This window comes from Lagopus muta, chromosome 4 (assembly GCF_023343835.1).
Source record: "Lagopus muta isolate bLagMut1 chromosome 4, bLagMut1 primary, whole genome shotgun sequence".
Lineage (NCBI taxonomy): Eukaryota > Metazoa > Chordata > Aves > Galliformes > Phasianidae > Lagopus > Lagopus muta.
Window position 1 is genome coordinate 53,296,031 of NC_064436.1, and position 23,463 is coordinate 53,319,493.

At 37.1% G+C, this 23,463-nt stretch overlaps 1 protein-coding gene across 3 annotated transcripts in view; it reads right to left on the reverse strand.

Annotated features, from left to right (window-relative positions):
- Nucleotides 1-23,463, reverse strand: part of STIM2 (stromal interaction molecule 2) — a 63,782-nt gene that overhangs the window by 21,781 nt on the left and 18,538 nt on the right. For all 3 annotated transcript variants that reach the window (XM_048941587.1, XM_048941588.1, XM_048941589.1), the window contains exons 2-3: nt 8,607-8,737; nt 136-250 (exon numbers count right to left, since the gene is read on the reverse strand). In XM_048941587.1, the coding sequence (XP_048797544.1) occupies nt 136-250; nt 8,607-8,737 (246 nt within the window). The remainder of the gene's footprint in view (nt 1-135; nt 251-8,606; nt 8,738-23,463) is intronic.

Below are 23,463 nucleotides of genomic sequence, written 5' to 3' on the forward strand. Positions count from 1 at the left end.
GGGTACTACTACAGATTCCTGAAGATGCTTAAGCACAGGTCATCCATTTACTACTCTAAGTGACTTGGTAGAAAATGGTTGAATTATGTCTATTTCAATAAGCACCATGATTTCTAGTTATTCCTTTTTACCTACCTTCAGATGTTTTCCATCGTCTCCATAGATCCTCAATAGTGATATGCTTGTCTTCTCTATGCAGGTGGCTATGTTTATTAGAAGCATCCTTATACTGCATATCTTCCCTTAGAAACTAAAGAAAACAGGAAAACATCTTTAATTCCCAAGTAATACTGATTTCTAAACAAAAACTAAGTAAATTGGGCAGAAGAGAATCTTTACCATCTCTTCCCTATGTGAGCAGCACAAAATTCAGGCAAGTCAACTACGTCAGATTCAGAAAGTTTACTATTTTTACAGACTTGATTTGCAATCATTAAATCCTAGAAAAACTGAAGCTGCAGTTGGTAGTATATTGACACCATTATCAGTATATCTTAGCCTTACAGCATTTACAAGTATGTATCATGTCAATCACTCTGCATACTTCTCCTTTCTGAATAGATTTAAATCTTCTTCACCTTTGGAAGGCAAGACCATATAATATTTGAAAACTTATCAGTCCTTTATGTATAGTGAATAATACTCAAATCCTGCTGTAGCAGTTAAAGCAAACTGCCTGAGGGATGAGAAGAGAGTACTAATATTACTACAGCCTTTTGAGTAACAAAAATTTGTTCTACTTAAAATTGAAAGACCGAAACCATCCTAGAGACAATTTTCTTCTTACTAATGATGCCTCAGTGGCAACATTTCAAGTACCGAAGAATTACACATAGCTGTTTCATTTGCAGGAAGCCTATATACCAAAATGCCATGTTGTTGGGCTACAAAGCCAGCAGAGGGAGCAGGAGTTAACAGATCTATTCACAATCAGCTCAGCTGCAAACACAGTTACACCAGCTTTTGGGTGAAAACAGCCTAACTTCAAACTTTCTTCACAAATACAGAAAACAGATCCAAGTTCAAAGCACAAAGCTTTCAGATAGGAGAGAAGGAGAATGTAAAATACCAATTAAATACTCAAGGAAAACCTAAGTTGTTTTGTTTTAAATGAAGTATCCACACACAAACTCATAGCTTGCATTTAATAACTTGCATGTAGTAACTCCTCAGGACGGGTTATGCACTTCTGAGAATTTCTCCATGGAATTCTGTTCATCTGTTCAGTCCCACCTACCTCACCCCTTTCAGAAGCTGTGACAATAACAGCAACATCTTACTTCCTAGGCTCCTCTTAACAGAAGGTGGTCACAATGACAAAGTTACAGCATGAACACCTAGACCAGATAATGCCACTTTTCAGAGAAGGGATGCACTGCATTATGAAGAGATAGGAAAGTCAAATATGCTTTTTTTTGTTTAAAATACCATTATTTCAAAGAGGCCTAATACAGAAATTGTTCAGGAGGAGTTGTCTTAAATGGAAGAAAGCCCTAAAAACAGAACAATTCTGGTAAGAGAAAAAAAGGGGGGGGAAGAGGGTGGGTGGATTTTTCTATTTTTCATCACAGCAGCTAATCTCTCTTCTGTTGCCCTGGCCATTAAGTACACAAAGAACAGGTTAGAAAAATAACTCTAAACAGAGGTTAAAAGAATAAGCTCTGAGAAGAAAAAACAGCCAAGGATTATCTTAGGCTGCAGAATTACTCAGAAAAAAAAGGCCTTTTAAGAAGACTATAAGAGATGAGTTGCATAAAAATACATCGAGAAAAAAAATCATTTGTTAATGTAAGCACTTGAAGTAGAAAGTGCTTTTTTTCTTCAAAAAAAGGAAAAGGCAGACACCTAGATTCAAACCTTCAATTCCCAAAGGCTAGAGATACCTGTACTCCTACAAAAACTCACATCCCAGAACCCAGAATTCAGCAGCGTAATAAGGTGCAATGGTAATGAGAAGACAGTTGGACTAGATGATCTTATAGGTCGTTTCCAATCTTGTGATTCTATGATTCTATGTGTAATGAAAACATTTGCCCTGAAACAAACTGAAGCTGGAGTCCTGTAACAGCTACAAGGTCAGGCAAGCCACCAAATTCCTCTTCAGAAAACCTTTGGTACTCCGACAGTTAACTCAAATTACAGCCAACCTGTCACTAAACACTAAGCCTGAAGCAAGAACCATCATCATCATAAAATTTTCATCCTTCTGAAGAAAAAACACAAACCAAAATCCAATACAGGTCTGACATGCAAATAGCATTAACAACCTAAAGCCATGTGTAACACCACAAAAAAAAAAAAAAAAAAAGATGCTAGGCAGTTTGAGTACTGAAGTTTCAAAATATCTTTGCCTGTTGAGGATCAAATGAGCAATTGCATTCTTCTGCAAAACAGTGCTGAAGTTAATCACTCTCGCTAACTACAGAAGGAAGCATTCATCTGCTGTGTTTATTCCTTGTTCTGGAGTAAGACTCAAGTTTATGATTTCCAGTTTCAGAAGCTTAAAATAGACTCAAACTGACACACTTTAAGAGCAATTAGTAACATATCAGTGTTAGTATCTCCCTCCAGCAACTATTCCTTTATTATACAATATAATTCCCCCCAGTTTTCTTATTTCCTTCATTTTCATTTCTTCAAAGGACACTCAAAAAAGTAAAAAAAAAAAAAAAAAAAAAAAAAAAAAAAATCAAACTACAACCCTATGTTCAGATACATCCACTTCTAAAAGCAGCCACCATTAGATAGGCTTTCAGGAAGCCCTGTTGCTGTGTATTATCTATTGCTATCAGATACACGGCACCGGGCAAGCATGTTCTTAAAAGAGAATGTGGCACACAGCATTCACCATTTCTCCCTGTAGAAATAGCTTCTAAAGATGTGAAATAAGGCAACGTATCAAAGCCTATTGGACACATTAGTAGAGAAACAAAGCTGCTTCCATAGCTGCAAAGGCAGAAGCTACTGTATATTAGCATTATCTATAATCCTAAATCTAGAATTTCTACCAAAAGAGATTATTGAAGTTCAAAAGAAAACTTCACTTATTCTACTGTAAACGTCACAGTCCCTTCAAAGGAAGGTAAAATTTCCGCAAGCACACTTCCTTGTAGCAAGACTGCCTGGCTGCAATGTTCATAAACAGGTTCAGACAGCCACATATTAGCTTAAGTAGCTCCGTAGAGGCACAGCATGAGCTAGATCTCAATCAAAACACTGTTGAATAAGTTTCTATGCAACAGTACCCATGATAGCATCCACTGTTGTTCCACAGGACTCTCTGTGCAGACAGCACAGTGACACGGACATTACATCTGGGGGCAAAGCAGGCTCCTAACTTGCCTGCCACGAGAAGGAACTGCTGCATGGACATGCTCTAAGTAGCTACAAGGAAAAAAGGCAGTTCAAAGTAACATTCAAAGTAAACAAGACCTCTTCGCACATCTGCAACAAATTTAGTTGATAACTAAAACTAAAGAGTAACCTCAAGAGTAAGCCAATGGCTTTGGGAGGAAGAGTTTTGTCAGTCACGTTATTAAGTATGTAAGGTATACTCATGTGCAAGATCCATGGTCTTCACACAATGTTTTTGCACAGAGAAGTAAAACGAACTCACAAGATATCCTGGAGATGCAAAGCAGCTGAAGCATTTGCAGTCTGAGCTGCTTAAGTAGACATCTCTACAAAAGAGCACCTTGCCCAACAGTCTGACTCTGAAGCACTGACTACCTAATTATGAATACCAGTGTAGGGACATTTATTATAAAAATGACGACAAAAATCAGAATGCAATACATCCTTCAAAGTTTGTTTTCTATCTTGCTGTGTGTACATATGCAAACAAGGAACAGTAGCTCAGGTTATAGCTGTACTCCTCCCAGCTGAAATGACAACACCTGCAGTAAGATCCTGGAGCATAACAAGGTCCCAAGACACTAAACAAAGGGAGATGAAGCCTTCCAACTTCATTACACAAAGTCTGTAAGTTTAAGAACATTTGGATGGATTTCTTCAGAGCAGGCTCAGAACCACTTTTAATAGCTCTCTGCCTTGCTACCTCTAAAAACTAAAACATCATAGCTGGCAAATTATGTCCGTATGTCCATCAAATGCCCATCCACACTCTCTACCAGACACTTTTTTTAAAAAGACTACATACAGATGTACTTATCCACTACCCCAAAAATACTTTGCTACATCTTCTCTCAAGATTTTTAAGATTTAACAACCAAAAAGAACAGAGATACTGAGTATAGATTAGGTTTTCTTCAAGAACACAGAAGGGGCTGCTCACTTAGAAACATCAAGAGTTTAATGACACACAGTCATCTTCCATCTCATGCTTTAATGCTCCTAATACCCAAAATATTCAAAATGTTAGCACCACCTTACTTGATGCTTAGTTCTTCAAGATTTCCAACCATGCAATGCAATGCTTGCAATTTCCCTGAAATGTTTAGTCCTTACCCCCTGACCAGAACAGATTATTGAAATGAACAGAGTTGTCATTTAGTCTAGTAAATTACCAGGGTTGTTGTTTGTCCGTCCCTGCCTCCCCCCCCCCCCCCCCCCCCCCCATAGAAGCACACAATTACTTCAGGAATTAAAGAACAAAGATATCCACAGAATTCTTCTACCAACTCATCTTCACAGCTTAACAGCTCTCTCTGGAGTAATTTGGAAAATTTCATGTTCAAGTAGTTGTGTTACGTTTTATTTCTTCAGATTTTAAAATAGTAATGTTAATGCATAATATTTTAATTTAGCAACCTTCTAAAGCAGAGAGTGATGTGTGCATGCATCATCCTAATTGCTAAAAGAAAGGAAGCCCATACAACCAGGAACATATCACTAGCAAAATAATTACACAGTAAAAGTGAACAGCATGATCTGATTCTCCTCTACAAGAACTTTACTCACACATGAGCACCAAAGACAGGGTGCACAAAGGCATACATTTCCCAACTCACCCAGATGCTAGAAATTACTGATTTTTCCATTGAGCTGTTAACACTTGACTGCTCCATCTCCTCCATTTTGACTTCCTACTGGATTTTTTGACAGTTTTGGATTTCAGTTTTTGTTTGTGGTTTTTTTGTTTTTTTGTTGTTGTTTTACTCCAATTCATCATCTTTCAAACATACTCATGACACTGTTTCTTTCATCTCTCTTGGGTTATTCATATCTTGGATGCAAATATGACTTCAAGCCCTCAAATAACAGCTGTACAGAGCATGCATGCGTTCTGAAATGGTCACTTCTACTTCAAGAAAAATCCTTCACCTGTCAAACTTATCACAGCCAAAGCACTGTTTTACTATTCCTGATCAGATCATACATGTTATTTTTCTGTTTTAATCACTGTACTGGAGACAGTTTTCCTTTTTTCCTTATTATGCAAGTGTGCTCTAAATAAAATACAAATATTAAATCAAATAATAAACCCAAAGCTGTAAATCACGCCATTGGTTTTTGTGTTATATTGTACACACAGTTGAGATATCAGTATTTCAAAAACACCAACTTATCAATTTCCTACAGTGATATTTCTTGAGGAAGTTTCTCGATGAAGGATCTACATGTAGAGCTTCTTTGGAAAGAGAAGAAAAAGCTCCAGAATTAACAAGCATGCAAGTCTGTCTTACTGCTTGAGCCTCACCTCTAAAACAGGCAGTATATGCATTGTGTAACAGATGCTTCCTGAAGCAGACAGCCTCCCACAGCAGATGACTAAAATCTCCATCAGTAGTGTCCTCCCTTTTAGTTATCCTTCAACAGCCTACATATTTAAACCAAGGTAAACAACTGCAACCTTTTGTACATAGATAGTAAAATATTAGTAGGAGTCAGAATTGATAAATTCATATTCACTTACCCTAACAATAAATAGACTTCTTTCTCCACCCTTCCTTTTTCCCCACTCTCTACTGCACCTTTGAATTTCATGCTGACATCCTACTTAACAGGCTAAATAGACAGCAAAGCATAATCTATTATCCAAATAAGCTTTTTTCCTTTAGTTTTTCTATCTTTAGACATCTTAGTTTATACTAAGTAGTCTAACATATCTAACAGAAAGACTAAAGGGGAAAAAAAATCTAACCAGTCCACACTAACTAGATTCCTTCTATCCTTCTTAGTCACTGAAAAGCATAAGACGTTTACTGAGGTCATCTATTAAATCCCATGGAATAAAAATTAGATGAAGTTTAAATCAAGTTCCCCACATGAAGGACACCCAAGTTAACTACAAGCTTTTTTCAGCTTCTAAAAGGCCCCCAGTTGCAGTCAGTTTTTGAGTAAATAAAGTTTCTTAGAAAAGTACAAGCTTTCTTACTTTCAAGAGAAATTTATGGAATGGTTTTATGTGAGACTGCTATTTTACAGGGAAAAAAAAAAGGGGGACATGAGAAACTTTAGAAAAAGATGCCTGGAGTTACTGTTAGGAGTTCTCAACTGAATTAGCAAATTGAAATAGCTAAAATACTTTAACAGCTTTACCTCTTGTTACCTTTCCTCTCTCAAAATAACTTATTTACAAGAACTTCCTTCCTTTGTGTAAATATATACTTGTAATCATAACACTGTGTTAGTTCAGCAAAAATTTAATGTGCTTTGTTGTATTTTTCCTGCCAAATAAAAAACATGGTGAATATCAATACGATGCTCTTCCAGGAGTCTTGTTGTAAACAAAAACCATGCAGCACAGAACAGTAGAAAATCCACTAACTTGTTAATCCACTAACTCATAGTACCTGTATTTAAGCAAGACTTATTTCCAGTAAAGTGGCTTATTATCTGTTCTCATCTTTAATCAAAACAAGCAGCATTGCCAACTCTTACGGTTACAGAAAACACCTGCTTCTGAAGCAGTGTCTATTAGGACACATTTTGTATATATTCTATTGTATATACTGTAATAAGGTAACCAGGTAAATACATTCTTAAACTATAAAATTTTTGAAGATTGAGATGTGGTTACAAGCACTACAGGAACATACAGATTACTAATTGTATTTACAATTAAAATGCAATTCTTATTAGCAAACCTAAAATTATTATCTTGGAAGAAAGTACATCTGTGCAAATACACACTATTTGCAGGAAAGTAAATGAAGAAAAAACTAACGTATTTTTTATTAAACACTTCAATGCTTTAAAATAAATTAAGTGGCAGAGAAAGGGTTACATTTCAGCTAATTTAGTTTATGCACAATGAGTATTTTGAACACACAGTTTTAGTAATCTTGCATACGACTTATAACAGCATCTCTTCAAGAACTGCTCAGGGAGAAACTTAAGTTCGGAAATAAAGACGAAGTCCACTGGACACAAGGGCAAGCTTTTTGAATACTAACAGAAAGCCAATAGAAAGTTTCCAATGCATAAGTGTTTCAACATTTTTCAACATATTTCAACCATCCTGAAAAGGCATTCAGAAATCTCACAACCACCAGAATTTCAGTTCACATGCTGGATTGTCCATATCCTGAACATCATGATAAGCAATTTAGCTCTAATGTTACAGAATGTTTTCAGTGCTTAACTGCTGCCCCATGGCATACTTCAAAGTACAGGGTGAATTTTTTTCCTCAAAGTTACTTCCTTAAGTATGTTATTTTACTTGGGATCATTTTCCCCACTGTATAGGATTCCTACAGAAAATTCCTATTGAGCATCAGTGTCAGTTTTCAGTTTTCATGACCATACAGAAGAGAATCGACATAATTCACAACTTATGTCATTCAGTGAGAACTATCTGCCCTATGGAGTTACAAAATAAAGAGATGAAAAAAATCAGACTTTTCTCACTCACCTTAAAACCACATGGTAATACATTCTCATTTTTAGGGGACATCTTCATTCCCCTTCCTTTCTCCTACCAGAAAGCAGGAGAAGCAAGAACAATGAAACTACAAGTATTTATCTTTATTCCTCCCCAGTAAATCTCAGATCCAGATGGTCAAGTTAAGTACAAAAGCAAGACCTCTTCCAGAGTCAGCAGAAGAATGCCTACCAAGCTCAGCCAAGCACAACCATAAGCAGCCATGCTTAAGGCAGGTCTAAATAACAAATCTTCATTAGTCTATAGGCTATAATAGGACCATTAACCTACAGCAGAAGGTTCTTACTACTTGCCCATAAACAACATATAAAGCATGACAACAAAAGACTGTTCTAGAGTGTCTTTAATACGTATTGTTTTGAAGCAAGAAGTGTCTGAAAGAGATCTGAGGTAAGCAGGAAAGCCCAGCAATACCCTGAGAAAAAAAGAAACTAAAATAAAAGTTGGCAGTTCAAATCAACTCTTAGTTACCCTAACTGCAAGCTAAACTAAGGTCTGCCTCTTAACGCTAATCACAAAAATATCCACTTTGTGTGAGCCTTAAAAACTTTTCTTTTAGGTTAGAACAATGGACTAATATATTTCATTTTTGACACCTCCAGAAACCAGATTTAACTTCCACGTTTGGCCATAAAAAAGAGCCAAGTTTTAAAAAAGGAACAACTACTCGAGTTCTGGAACATCAGAGCAGCTATGTAAAACAGGGAGAAAAGGACAGACCTTGCAGGTATGCACAAGTGAGGGCTTTCTATCCTCTCACCTCATCACTTTCATCTACTTCAATTCCACCATCTTTGTCATCATCCATTTGCTTATGGATCATGCGAAGGGCTTCCAGGCTGAACCGGTCCTCCTCAGTAAAGCACGGTGGGCTGAGAGAACTGCAGGGATCTAAAAGGGGAAAAACAAATCAGAACAGAAAATATTAATTACTGTCTCTCTAGAACATGATGATCCCAAGCAAGACACAGAATGTGAGTTTTTGTATGTGCATATGTATCTGACTGCACTCAGCCTTCAGATTACATGGCAAACTTTTACCAAAAAAATGAAAAGAAAAACATCCTCTTTTTAACTAGCCTCACAGAAGAGGCTGGGATAGACTCCTGCAATCCCACCCCCCACCCTGTAACTATCTCTACTTCTATCTGTCAACTACTCTGCGTGATCTATCGCTGCAGCACCAAAGAAAGCCACTGTCTCATTTCCAATCGCCTTTCAGAAAGCCTGGCAAAAACAAAGTGGAGGAGGGTGAGAGCAAGAATAAGTTGTCATGTCCTGCAATCGCAGCTTCACAAGCAAATAAAGGAATGATAGCTAAACTGCAGTAATACTGTAGGTAGCATACACAGGCAAAATACACGCAGACTGCAAGTAAAGAAAGCACACCAAAAAGAAAATAAAACTGACAAAAATATTTGATCTCATAACCCTGTACATGCTGATCAAAAACAGCAATGTCACCACAGAGTAGGGTTCCGGGCCAAAAATAGCATCTTCTCATCCATGATTATTACAGAAGGCTCATGATTTGTGCACATCTGATGGCTTTGCTATGTCAAATTAGGTATCAGTTCTTCACCTTCTACATGACATGACAAACACTGCTCAATTCTACAATGTTTAACAACCAACCCATCATTAAAGATTTACCTTTCACAGACCTTTTCATTAGTTAGTAGCTAGTTTAACTAGTTCTGATGCATTCAGAACCAAATGATAGGAGATGCAGAAGAGTAAGAAATGATTTTTAGTTCACCATTATTTCCCACTATATTGTCATTATTAAAAGGCACAGCTCCAATCAACTACAGCTAGGCACATTCTGCTTAACCCACGCCAATACAATCGGAGGAGGCATGATTATCTTTTGCTTCTTCTACTACCTACCAGAAGACTAAGCTTTCATGTTGCAAGAAAAGATATTAAAGGTTCATTTATATGTAACATGAATAAAACATATACAAATTGATAAGATCTAGGGTTTACATAAGAAAAAAAACTTTAACATACCAATTAAATTGGCATGATTCTGCTTTTCTGTCTGTTATACATTAAAAATAATAACTATTAAGAAACACCCAGAAGACTCTACTTGCATAAAGCTACAAAGTTGAAGTACAAAGCCAGCAAATAAGTCATAACTGAGATCTCAGACACATTAGCAGGGCTAATCCTACTACAGACAGACACGAGTCCAAAGCATTCTTACTTTATACACAAGTTTCATTACAGTGAAATTGACAGTTCCATGTGTCCATATTTCAACTAAGAAAAAAAAAAAAAAAAAAAAAAAAAAAATCAACATAGCTGCTCTATTACAAAATAAAAAGAAATCTCAGAGACGCATGAAATAGCTGTATTAAAAAAAAAAAAAAGAAAAAGAGAAGTAACTAAATATTAAACCAGACCCATCACAATTTTCAGCTTTGGAATGCAACTTGAAAGAAGCGACATTTCAAGATTTTGTTTTTTACATTAAAAGACAGTTTTAACTTGTTTAACTTGAACTTAGTCTTAATTCTTATATAGTATAAAATATCAGATAAATAACAGTTTATAAGCACTCAAATGCATTTCTGATTTTTTTGGTTGAAAGGCCAGTTTTTCAGATCACAAGCCTTCTCAGATGATACCTTCTCACACTGAGGTTGATCAGTTTCCTAAACAGAGTACTTATAAATACAGTTCAGTCGGAAGGGGCCATCAAAAAATTGAGACCAACTGCTTGACCAGTTTAGTGCTAACCAGAAGTTAAAGCACATTTGTGAAGGCATTGCCCAAATGCCTCTTGAATACTGAGGGGCATGTGGTACCAGCCACCCCTCCAAGAAGCTAGTTCTACTGTTTAACCAACCCACACAAGCGAAGGACTTTTCTTTACAACCAGCCAAACCTTTTTCGCTTATTTAAACATGAAGGCACTTGAATAAGCTATAACTCTTCAGAGAAGTAAACGGGCTGCTACTTATGCAGCAAATATCCCATGCTCTGGTCCCAGGAACACTTGATCTCTCTCAGAGGCAGAATTCCAGTTGCTGCTTTTTGGTCTGAGAAATATACAACAGGAGCACATCAAGTGCAACAAAAAAAATAATCCATCCTAAACAGAATCCAGATTTACCTCCAAGTTTATTTTGATGCAATCTAGTTAAAAGCAACATTACCAGACTAAAAGTTGTCAACCCTCTCTGCAGAGAACAACCTCAAAAATACAAAAATAAATTTACAAACCCACAACTATTTGTAAGAATACCTACAGAACCCTAACCAAATCCAAAAAAAGGTTCTAAAATACAGCATTCTGCCTCATTGGCAAAGCAGATAAAAAGCCCAGCAGCAACAAGTGAAAAGAATATTTGGTAATTCATTTCGCACTTGGAATCCACTCCAGACAATGATTCTGAGATTCAAAACCCTCTATTACACTTTAAGGACAAACCTAATTTTTAGGTCTGGACTACTATCTACGTCCTAGGCTGACATGCTGTCACAAATACTTGAGTTCAAAATCATTATCACTGGAAAGAGTACAAAGACAGTATCAAGCATTCGTTCAGTGAGTATACCCGGTAACTTAAATTTGATCTTTAATGAATAAATCAACAGGAATCAGTGAAATAAAAGCAAAAGATGATGTTCAAGACAAGAAGCACACATTGTGAGGACATGCCTTCAACACAGGTCAAAAGCGTAGAAATTTCAGACATTACGCTCATGGTAAAGAGGGAATTTGTCACTGAAATATTAAGCATGTAATTAATGGCTCAACAAACTTGACAGCTTCAGGAGTAAACCTTAATCCTGTCTTGAGCAAGTCAGAGGCTGCCTCCCAGCCCTGACAGGGCAGGAAATAGCAGTCCTCATCAGGCCACTGTTGCTAACTGCTCTTGCAGGAGGCAGTCCGAGAAGGAACCGAGTTCAGAGAGATCCTATCCAGTTCATAGGAAGCTGTCCTTACAAATACGGGGAAATCAGCACTTGGTTCTCCCTCTCCCTTTTAAAAGGAGCTACATGAGAAACTTCTAGCTGAAGTTCTGTGCTGTAGCATCACAGCTTTTCCATCCCACTTCCTGATGGTAACAGGACTTCAGCTTACAGAGTGACATTGTCAACACAGAGCAATAAGTAAAATTAATTACACCCATATCTTCAAGTGTTCATGTCAGCAAAGCCCATGAAATTTATTTTAGGAACACACATGGCTCCAAAGCAAAAGGGTGTAAGATCACAACGCAGCCTGTCATCTACCCTGCGTTTACTTTTCCCCAAACTGTTGGCAGCATAACAAATTGCAGAATGAAGATGAAGACACCAACAAGCAGGCAGCCCTGCAGTTATTACCCCCATTTTGCACATGGACTCCAGAGCATCAGAGCTGTAATAGAGCCCATGAAATCACAGGGACTCTTGTCAGATGCTTGCAATTTTGATCTAGGCTCAAAAGCACCCTAAAGGCTTCTCAACGGCTCAAGGTACCTCCTTAAGAGTAAAGGGAAACAAAAAATCTTCATAATTTCAAGAGCAAAAAGAAATCAGGTGCATGCCTAGAAATTTCTGAATTGGTCTGCTAAAGGAGCTTGTTGTTGGGAATTATTTGGACAAGTTGGTTACAACACATCATGTTTGTTCAGCACTCACCTAGAAGGAACAGAACCTTTTTTTTTTTCTCCTTACACTAACATAGAGCAGTCCCACAGAAGCCTACAATGCTTCCACGACTGCCTTTTTCTGGTACATTCAGGAATATACCCTGTTCTGCTAGCTTTATGGTTCCCCATTACTGAGAGGCCATCTGGGATAAAGGGAAGCCTCACACAAAAGGCAAGCACTACACTATAACATCAGCTTCTTAGGCACATACTCCAAGCTCAAAATAACTGCACTTCAATAAGCTATGATGACAGAAGTGGGATTTCACTGCATTTTTCAGAGTCAAAGCAGGTGGCCACAACACTCTCTGCCACCTCTCCACCAAACGCATCTTCCTCTCACTACGATTACTATTTCTTTACAGCTTACATTTCTTTCTGTGATTTAGTTTTACACTGTACTTTAATACACTGCATTTTGTTCAATTCAGGAGAAAAAAAAAAAGCAGCAACAATTTTTAAAGACGGGTACAAATCTGACCAATACACAAGATTATTGGTGTCTTCAAAGCAACCGTTTTCACAAATATCACCACATTTAAAACAGCTACTTACAAGAAAAGCAACAAACATTCAGCTTCTATCTTAAATCCTTACATAATGTGTCATTAAAATCTTCAAATGCTTGAAGAGATCCTCAGATTGAGCTTCATTTATTCTTTCAATTAACAACTCCCAAACCAAATCACTCCTACTCTTAATAATTAAACTCCTCCATGCGACAAGTAGGCTGAGCAGGATAACAGTTAACTTGACAATGTTATTTGTGACATTTATTTAAATGATGAGAGAAAAAAAAATAAAGTTCATCACTGCAGCATATCTTTCCACTAAATGTTAAAACAACAGACAATTTTGACAAAAGAGCGCAGAATGCATTTATCTTCTAATCAAAACACTCATGTTACTTAAATGAGCTTTCTGAAAAGCAATATGCAATAATACTAATGACAGCAGGAAAAGGGGAAGGGGCACAGTGGGAAAGGAGAAAAGACAAGAACGTCCTGCTGTCTTTGAAGAATTTTCAAGCTCTCCACATTGGGCTTTTCTGCCACTGTATTAGAAGTTCAGATAATTTCTTCAATTGTTTCTATTAACTTATACAATACAGATGAAATTTTAAAAAATGAAACTTGTCTGTAAACCCCGGAACTGGAAATACTGTTTCTAAATGTACGTATGAAATATAATTATTTAATATTATATGTATAAAGTATAATATTAGTAATTAATAACAAGGGGAAGGTGGAAGATGACGTGATTTGCAGTTCTGCTCTAAAAGAGCTGCAATAATTCTTTAAAATCAACTAAATAACCTTCATTTAACAAGAAAGAACACCTTAAACAACCTTAAGATAAATCAACATTCCTTCAATTTGTATACAGCTGATCTTTGTATCAGTTTCATATCTGTTTTTGCCACTGCTGAGAAGCATCCATTTATTCTGCCATTTCATTATCTTTGGTAAATAAAGGTTGAGTATGTTTACACATGTAGAAATTTGATGAAAACAGACCTGGGTTTTATTTTCCTGACAAATCACCATCAACTGCTTTCACCATACCACCAAAAAGTAACTGCGAATTTGAATACTTCTTTCTTTCCCCAAACAGCACAATGAAAGCTAGGAACTAACGGCTCATTCCACTTCCAAAACCAAGCCTTAAGGTAGGTTACAAATGTCACTTCCTTACCAGATCAAAAGCTATGAACAAAACAGCAGGGCAGACATGGTTAACTTTTGAAAAGCCTGTTAAGACACAAAAAGCATCTTGCACAATTTAAGAACTTTCTGGCAATAACTATTTATTCAAAGGAAAAGATATGAAAAGAATTCAAATCTAATTTTCCTTTTACAGATACAGAAGCAAATCTTCCAATAATGCTTGTTGAAAAGAGAAGCTATCGTACATATAGAGTTCTGAGTACTTATATCATGGATTGTTCTAACAAAAACTAAGTATCGGTACAAACATTTCACTTAGATTGTAGGTTAATTAGCAAACTACAGTACTTCTCTGTGACTTGACAAAAAGACGGATTTGTGACTCCTCCATCTCCTTCACACACTTTCCCCTGCACAAGAGGAGAAGAAGCTGGACCACATGTGTATAAAATGTTCAAAGACAGCTGACATGAAAGAGGAACTCCTGCTAGCCCCAACAAAACAGTACAACGCCAGGAGATGAAGATGCATCCTAAGCCAGCTAATGACAATTCTCCCTTTTTTCTCCTTCCAACCTGACCTATGAACAATATTTCCTATACATACATGAACAGTAAAAGAAAAAAAGACATATCTAATATCTCCTCTTAGCAATAGAGGTGTATCTCACTTTAGCAAACGTTATTATATACAAGAACAAAGATAGAAATTTAATTGTTTCAAGTTCAGATATGCACTATTTAACACCCCTTTTAAAATGCATGATATACTTTTTACTGTAATTACTAACATCTGAAATTAGAATACATTCAAGAAAACAAATTCACAAGGTTCAAAAATGGACATTCATAAGCAGATCTGCAAGAGAAACAAACCTTAACTCAAACAAAGTGACTCGACAGTTGCTGTTTGCCTTGTATTACTTTAGATCCCACAGTTATAAAAGAACTTGGACTATGAATTTAGTAATCAAGTGCAAGTCAACAGGATACCAATTAAGCTGATTACACAAACTAAAGGCACATATTGATATACACTAAATGACTGTTAGCACATAGCATATCTAAGTACATAATGGTTAGCTAACCTTTCGGCTTGTTTTAGGTCTAACTAGTTAATTTCTCAACTGTAACAACTTCCTCCTTTTCTAAGGGTGGGAAGTTAGAAATAGATGTACTTTATGCTTGATCATTTACGTGAGTGCACGCAAAAAATCTGTCAGCTCTAAACAAACAAACAAACAAGAATAGTATAGCATTTAAGCTACTTTACAAATTTGGTCAGAAAATCAGATTTAAGGATGACCTGCAACTGCCTAAAAGTATGCTCACATGGTATCTGCAAACTTCTTAGTAACTAAATTCTGTATTAAACCTCATCATCTTGCTCAGAATTGCATACTTATTAACACCTCTGCTATGAATTAATCTCACAGCCTGATCTTCAGCCTTCTGGTGAAAGCTTGCAGTCAGTACTCAATGTACCAATCTGCATTAGGATACAGCTCATGAGTTGAGCATGGGCTGCTACATTTCTCAGTGGAGGACAATGATCTGCAGAATAGAACAACCTCATTGCTGCGGCATCACTCATAACTTAAGTAGATCCAACTTTTCATGTTGAAAGTGTAGTTCAAACCATAGAAAGAAAATGAGAGCACAAAATCACCTGAAAAGGATTCCCATACTGCTAAATCTTTTTTATTCAAAATTATGTAAAAGACAAGCGTTAAGAGAAGTGGTTCAAAAACTTAAAAATACCTTCTAAGACCCAAGCCATTTCACATTTAGGCAATTAGAATTAAGCATCCTAAAATTATTAATTGGAGAACTGCTTTAAGTCATCATTTTCATTTAAAATTATAAACTTACATCCAAGCAAAACCAGAATAATTACACTTATATTTGTTTTCACATGTGATTCATAATCATATCCTATATCCATGAACCAGTCACATAAGCATGGCATTGCTGACATTACTGAATTACTTCAAGTCTTTTACACCATCCGATCTAGCACATATATTATTAACTGTTCTAACCAAGGAATCAAATTTAATCCTCTGTGAGCAGCATCTGTAGCATCATCAAATCCCTCACAGTTCCTGTAACAACATGTTGTCAGAATGTATTTATACTTTAAAAGAGCATATCAGAATTGTACAACTGAAACCTAAACTACCAAAATGCAGCATTATAATAAAATAAGCCCCTAACATGGAGGCACTTTTTTTTCATTGTAAGCAAACTGTTGGAATTCTAGTATTTGAGCATTAAATTTATTAGCCTATGCCACATTTATACTTTCATAAATCCAAAGATGCTGACTGTAGATTCATTTCCTTTAATTCATAAGGTCATAATTAAACAATTCCCTCCAGAACTGAATTTTGAGCATGCACAAATATCAACTTCTCTAAGTAGTTCAATTAGCCTAGGTGAAGATATAGTAGTGCACACTGCAAGCTAGTAAAGGACTATTTAATTTCAAAAGCTTACATAAAAAGCTCTGCGGTTAGCACACGCATCCAACTCCAGATTGTACAACCACAGTGCATAACTGGCAGTTTTGCTCCTGCTAATACACTGTCTAATATTTTGCTTATGACAAATTCCACCAAGTGATAAACTGGGCTGTTATCCCAGTTCACCTTGATGATTTATTTGATGCAGAAAGCATCCAAACAGGCCCCCTCATTTCATTTGTTAAGGTTTTAGAATGTGTGTGGGGGAGATATTCGCATCCATGTCAATAACAAAACATCATTGTGTTGCTGCTTAAACTTAACATATGCAGATATAAGAGTGTCAGAATAAACCACAGATGTACATATCTTACATATGTTTTGGCTGACAGGGTTTTGATAAATGTATTCTTGGGTCTTTAGAAGGACACCGTTGGCCAACGCTTATCCCTTAGGTGTTAAAGCAGGCATTGAAAAAGAAGCCAGCTCCCATACAGTGAGCCAAACACTACACATGCAAAAAGAAAAAAAAAACCAGAACAAACAAACAAAAAAAAAAAAAACAGGAAACCTGGATCACCCCAAGACCTTCAAGCCTCAGAATAAGCTACATACTGTAGTCAAACTGATTGTTAGAAGATGCATTCTAGCAAAAAAAAAAAAAAAAAAAAGTTTTTCCCCTTCAAAAACAGATGCACACCTTCAATATAAATTTGAAGCAGTAGGCTTCAAAGCCATACACAATAGTAATGTGTAAAACTCCCGAATTCTCTAGGTTAGCAATGTGTGTTGGTTCAGGCGAAGTGCTACTTCTCCATCAGCTGCTCCCCAGCAGCACAAGCACATCCAGAAAGCAAAGAGGTAAGGCAACCATTTCACATAAGCTCTAAAGAATAAGCCAAAGCACAGTGCTAAAATGATTCCAAACTCTTTGTACCCCCATCTCCCTGCCCCATACTGCTTTCTTCCTTGTACCGACAAAAGCACATTTGTGCAACCATGCTGCAGAAAGGCTCAGGGAACTACTTCAGCATGAAAGACTTGCAACTGCAAAGGAGAAACCGAAGCAGAAGCAGGCAGCTTCTAAACCTCTCATACAGCTGAACTCAGCCAGAAACACAGCAGGTGAGCAATAAACAGAAAAACAGAATGAATGTAATGGAACAACAACTCTACAATGCAGAGAGAAACTCTTGTCCCATTACCTTAGACCCTCACTACTGGGATGCACAGGACAAGGCTGTGCCCTAGAACACTTGTTTTGCAGATAACAACCATCAAGTTGAGATGAAGTCACACACATCGTCCCCTTGAACAAGCTGATGTGTGGCTACACAACACGGAACTCTATGTATTCCTTCATTCAAGCTAATTGTTTTGACCACTTTCCAAAGCATAAGAACCACAATATGCAGGAAGATTTCAAAATGCAAGATCTTAACACACACAATAGGATCTGTCTCAAAGCCAACAAACTGACACCTGTCTACACAGCACCAGGGACTGGAGGCTTTCATTTTAAATTGTTGATACCACAAAAGAATTTCCTGAAGAGAAGAAACAGCCAGACAGGTATTTACAGAGAACTCAAAAGAAAGCACAAGCAAGTAGGAAGATCTTTAACACTGTGACAACTGAGATTGCAACCACCTGCAAAAGGATACTCATAAAAATTAAGTTTAATGACTTGGTTTCTTCCTCTCTCCCCAGTGCAAGCCAAATACAAGATCAAATGAAGGACAGTAAGCTTTTTCCAGATAATGACTACTCTTCAAGAATACTTCATGACAATTATGCATAAAGCTAACTAAAATTTTAAGTCTTACAATATACTTTAAACGCTAATAGTGACATGCATCTGTCAGATTTCAAAGATTGAAGCTTGACAAATGACATACCAAATTTTATTTAAACTACGCTGGATACATGCTATAAATGCAGCTGGATCTCTCATACACTGAATTACCAACACTTCTGATATTTACTCGCTGCAAAAGGCACAAGGAGAAAAAGTGGGCCAGTGCCAAATTCCAAAGCAAGTGTTTCCAATACATTGCTCTTTTTAAACATCAAACATCAAGAAGTACAGGCAATCCATCATTTCTAATTATCAAAACGAAAATAACTTCCCAAAGGTAAGAAAGGCCCTTAATGAAATCAAAAGCCAGTCAGAAACATGAAAGATAAATTCTACTTCAGTACATTCAGTTAAGATTCTATTTCCCTAGAAGTGAATTTCAATCTCACAAGGCCTTCTATTTCCCACAGAAAAAGTATCACAAATAGAATATATAGGAACCTTTTTACAGAGTTGTTTTAAGAAGGGTTGGAAAGTTTTCATACCGGGAGGAGACAAGAAAACCCACACAGGTATTCAGAAATTCTCTGCCATGCAGATGAACTCAAAGTCTTAGAAATGCTCCAGACAGACCAAAGAATGGTAATATTTGCATATGCACTGCATGAAAAGTGAACCCAAGTCAGAAAAGAAAAGCTACCTTCTGTTGCTCTGAAGTTCAACATCATAAAGGTAAACTTAGTAAGCTTAGACTATAGCCTAAGCAGACAGCTATCCTACAGAACTTTCTCATTTTCAATATCATATCAACCTATCCTAAACTATATGAGTCACCTATTGCCCTGCTAGCTCAACAATTACCATTCTGCACCTGTCAAGGAATAAACACATCAGTTATAGGTTAGCATCGGTTAGGGGCTGATCAGCTGGAAAGAAGCTCTGCAGAGGACTTGGGTGTCCTGATGGATAACAGGGTGGCCATAAGACAGCTGTGCACCCTTGTGGGCAAGAAGGCCAGCGTTATCCTGGCGTGTATTAAAAAGAACATAGCCAGCAGGTCAAGGAAAGTTATCCTCCTCTGCTCTGCCCTGGTGAGGCCACATCTGGAATACTGCGTCCAATTCCAGGCTCCTCAGTTCAAGACAAGGAATTTCTAGAGAAAGCCCAGCAGAGGGCCACAGAAATGCTTAGGGGCCTGGAACATCCCTCTTATGAGGGAAAGTTGAAGACTTGCTGCCGAGAGACTGATCAGCCTGGAAAAAAGACAACTAAGAGGGCATATTATCAATGCTTATAAATACTGAATAGGCAGCAGTTAAGTGGATGGCACCAGGCTCTTTTCAATGATGCCCAGCAACAGAAAGGGCAATGGGCAAAAACTGGAACGCATACAAATATGAAAATGAACTTCTTTATCCTGACGGTGATAGAGCACTGGAAAAGGCTGCCCAGAGAAACTGAATATCTCTTCAGAAGTCTCCACAAAACCCTCCTAGACGCTTTCCCATGTAACCTATTGTAGGGAACAGCTTTAGCAGGTCCTTTTCCAAACCCTACAACTCTGTGACACTCTATCATATCCAGGTAACCCCTACTTTTTTTTTTGTTTTGGGTCTTGTTTTAACTTGTTTTAAGTAAAATATTGTATTGTTTGACTGTGTATACACGCAAACACACTGGCAGCACGCAGCTGAATTTAACCTTTTTTCAGAGGCTTTGATTCCAGTACCAGCACACATTCTTAAAACCTTTGCATTCCAAATCTTGTGTTTAACATACTTGTTCAATTTCATAAGGCTTAGGAAAACAAAACATTTCAATCTTACATAAATTCAAGGAGACTACTTATTTTCAGAAAGCTGTGCTCGTTCAGCAGTCATGTGAAGAGGAGACTATGGTGATTAACAACAGCCTGCAATCACTTGACAGCAGATGGTAAACCCTATTCCGCAGTGGTAGACATGGGGCAACAGTCAAATACGTGCTAAGAAAGCCAAGTTATACATCAAGTCAGTCTTTCTTGCCAGGAAGGCATTGCAGTAGTATGGCAAGCTACTGAGAAGATACAGAATCTTCAGGAGATGCCAGAGAGCTATGGATGACCAGCTCCAGTTCTGATGACACACTTGCTTTATAACACAAGACTGAATTCCAGGGGTACCTTTCAACTAGCATCTGCTACCTCCTTGCACGTGGAGACATTTTGTGTAAACAACCTTGCAAAGGCAAAGCTAAAACTGTACTTACACATGACCAGATCTAGTCCCAAATATGTGGGGACCTGCATTTCAAAGTGAGATGTCTGTAGCAGAAGTATACAGCCTTTTGCAATAATTAAAAGAGAAGAAAGTTTCTGGCATTGTTCATAGCTCCAAAGGGATTCACTGATATGGTACGTGACATAAGCAGCCTCACCTTCACTTTCACCAACTTACCTGAGATTCCCTAAAGGTGAAAAGAGATCAAGGTTTAATAGCTCTATTAACATTCATACAACAGTTTGTAGGCTAAAAGTTTCAAGAAGGGTTAATTTCTTTTGCAGAAGTATAAAGGAAGAAGAGAAAAAAATAGTTGTTTTGAAACGCTTCCACTGCTTCTATGAGCAGAGAAGGTAATTTATGAACAAGTGTTACATAAGTTACTGCACTCCAACTGCAATCTCGATCAAAAATAAGATTCAAGACGCTTGCAGCTAACTTACAATCAACAGAAGGGGGAAGGGAAAGGAATTACACAGAAGCATAGCAAAAGTATCTTACAAAAAAACATCATATATATTCAAAAAAAGAATCTGTGACCATTAGACTTGATCCACACTTTTAAACTGGAAAGCTGCAAAAACTGTTGCAAATTAAATGCACTAAAGAAAGAAGCAACCAAAATCAGAACAACTGAAGTAGAATTAAGGAGATCATCATTAAGTATTAAGATCTGTTTTAAGTATTAAAGCAAACAACACCCTGAAAAGGTACCCAGTTTTATTCCCACATGGGTTCACTCTTGAACAAAAAGAAGTTCCACCTGAACAAGAAAACTACTACTAAGGCAGCTCAACTGTAACTACCTGCAGCAGCACCCTATAGAGGAAGCCAATTCAGGGTTTATAAGAATTAATTCCAATCTTTTGTGAACAACACCAGCTGTTCCATGTAACTGTACAAGCTGTCAGCTTGAGTATTACTGAAAGGTGGGCTTTAATGCACTTTAAAACCTTTTCTCTAAGATTTGCCAGGAAGAGTTTACTCGGGGGAAAAAAAAAGAGAAAACATTTAGTATTCAATCAAACAGCAAAGCAATATGTAAAAATCCATGTGAGCATTATTTAAATTTACTAATTTATTAATGTAAACACTTGGAATTTTCATTGTTCTGCTTTTTTGTTTTTTGGGGTTTTTTTTGTTTGCTTGTTTCTAATCTACAAGCTGGGAGAATACAGAAATCAGTAGGGAATATAAATTAGAGTAAAGTTTAATCTCTGCATTTCATAAAACATTCTTTGTTCATTTTTTTTAAACAGTAATTATTTCAAACCACGTTTTAAATAAATCTAAACACTGGACTTCTTTAAATTCCCTTGTTTCATGTGAGATCACATGGGCTATTGGTTTACTTATCCCTTACAAAAGATTTTCTGTTTTAGTAAGACCTGATTAATAGAATTCTTTTAGCTAGACAATTAATTATACCATGATTTTCAAGGTAAAGACATGACTGCAAGACTACTCTACTAAGTCAAAAATTAAGCACCTACTATTTCAAATATATAAAGTAAAAAAATTACAGCAATTATTAGAAAATGTTATAAATTTGAATGTTCAGACTAGTGTTCAATCTCTCAGTGATGACAATTCTGCAAATATCAGCAGAGAAGATTAGAAAAATTTAAGTTCAAAGTTCCTTTTACGAATACTTAATGTGCCTTTCCATAGGAGAGGTCAAGCAAACAGAAGAAATCTTGAAAAGTCAGACCAATAAGGTGGCAGATGGAAAATCCAACTACAGAACATGCATATTCTCCATACTTTTACTCGATGGTCCCCATACTTTTTACACTAAAAGCATGTATCCCATTTAGTCAAAAAAAAAAAGTAATTTCTGCCCATTCTCACGTGGAATACTATATATGAGTGAAACACTCCTTACATGAATGCAAGCATACTATTTTCTTACTTGCAAAGCTTTCTACCTGCAGGCTAATTTGAAATGACTCCCTGAAAGGAGACAGCAAAAAGGTGGGTCTGTTGTTAAAAAAGATCTTTTATATGCTTAAATACTCACTTGAGCTGTTCAAATTGGATGAGCATTTGTTATAATCGTATGCTGTTATGTATACACAAAATCCAGTACATTTGCACCCCATCCTTGGAGGTGTTCAACACCAGGTAGGATGGGGCCCTGGGCAGGCTAATCTGGTGGGTGGCAATCCTACCCATGGCAATGGGATCAGAACTCGATAGTTTTTAAGTTCCTCTCCAAACCAAGCCATTCTGTGATTCTATGAGGACAAATAGCAGTGTATGGAATTGCTAAATCAAAGATAGGCTAAGTAACAAAAACCCAGCAACTAGGTAGATCTAACGAAAACAAGCAGGATTTTAGCTAGTTTTTCCCACAGAGACATCATGATATGAGTGCCCTCTTAAGACCTACCTATTTTCTAAAACACTTTTTTTTATCCAATCCCACAGGTATTGCTGCATATCATAGTAATGCATGTCAGCTTCATATATCAAAGACTGAGCACATGCCCACTGACCTACTTAAGAAAACCACCTGCAGTATCACAGACAAACCAGTAAATGAGGAAGAATTTGAGAGTTTTCAACCTTGTCTAAATAATCTGATGACAATTTGGAAACGACAAGCCAGGGCAAGAGGTTCACGTGAAATTTATTCTTCAGATCGCTGCTAGAGAGCAGAATTCATTCAGCAACCCCTAGCATCTCAATCCCAGCTTGCCAGTGTCACCCCAGCTCTGCCTGCACTGCAGTGCCTGCAGCCAGCAGCATTATCCACCCACACCATGCGCAGCTGTG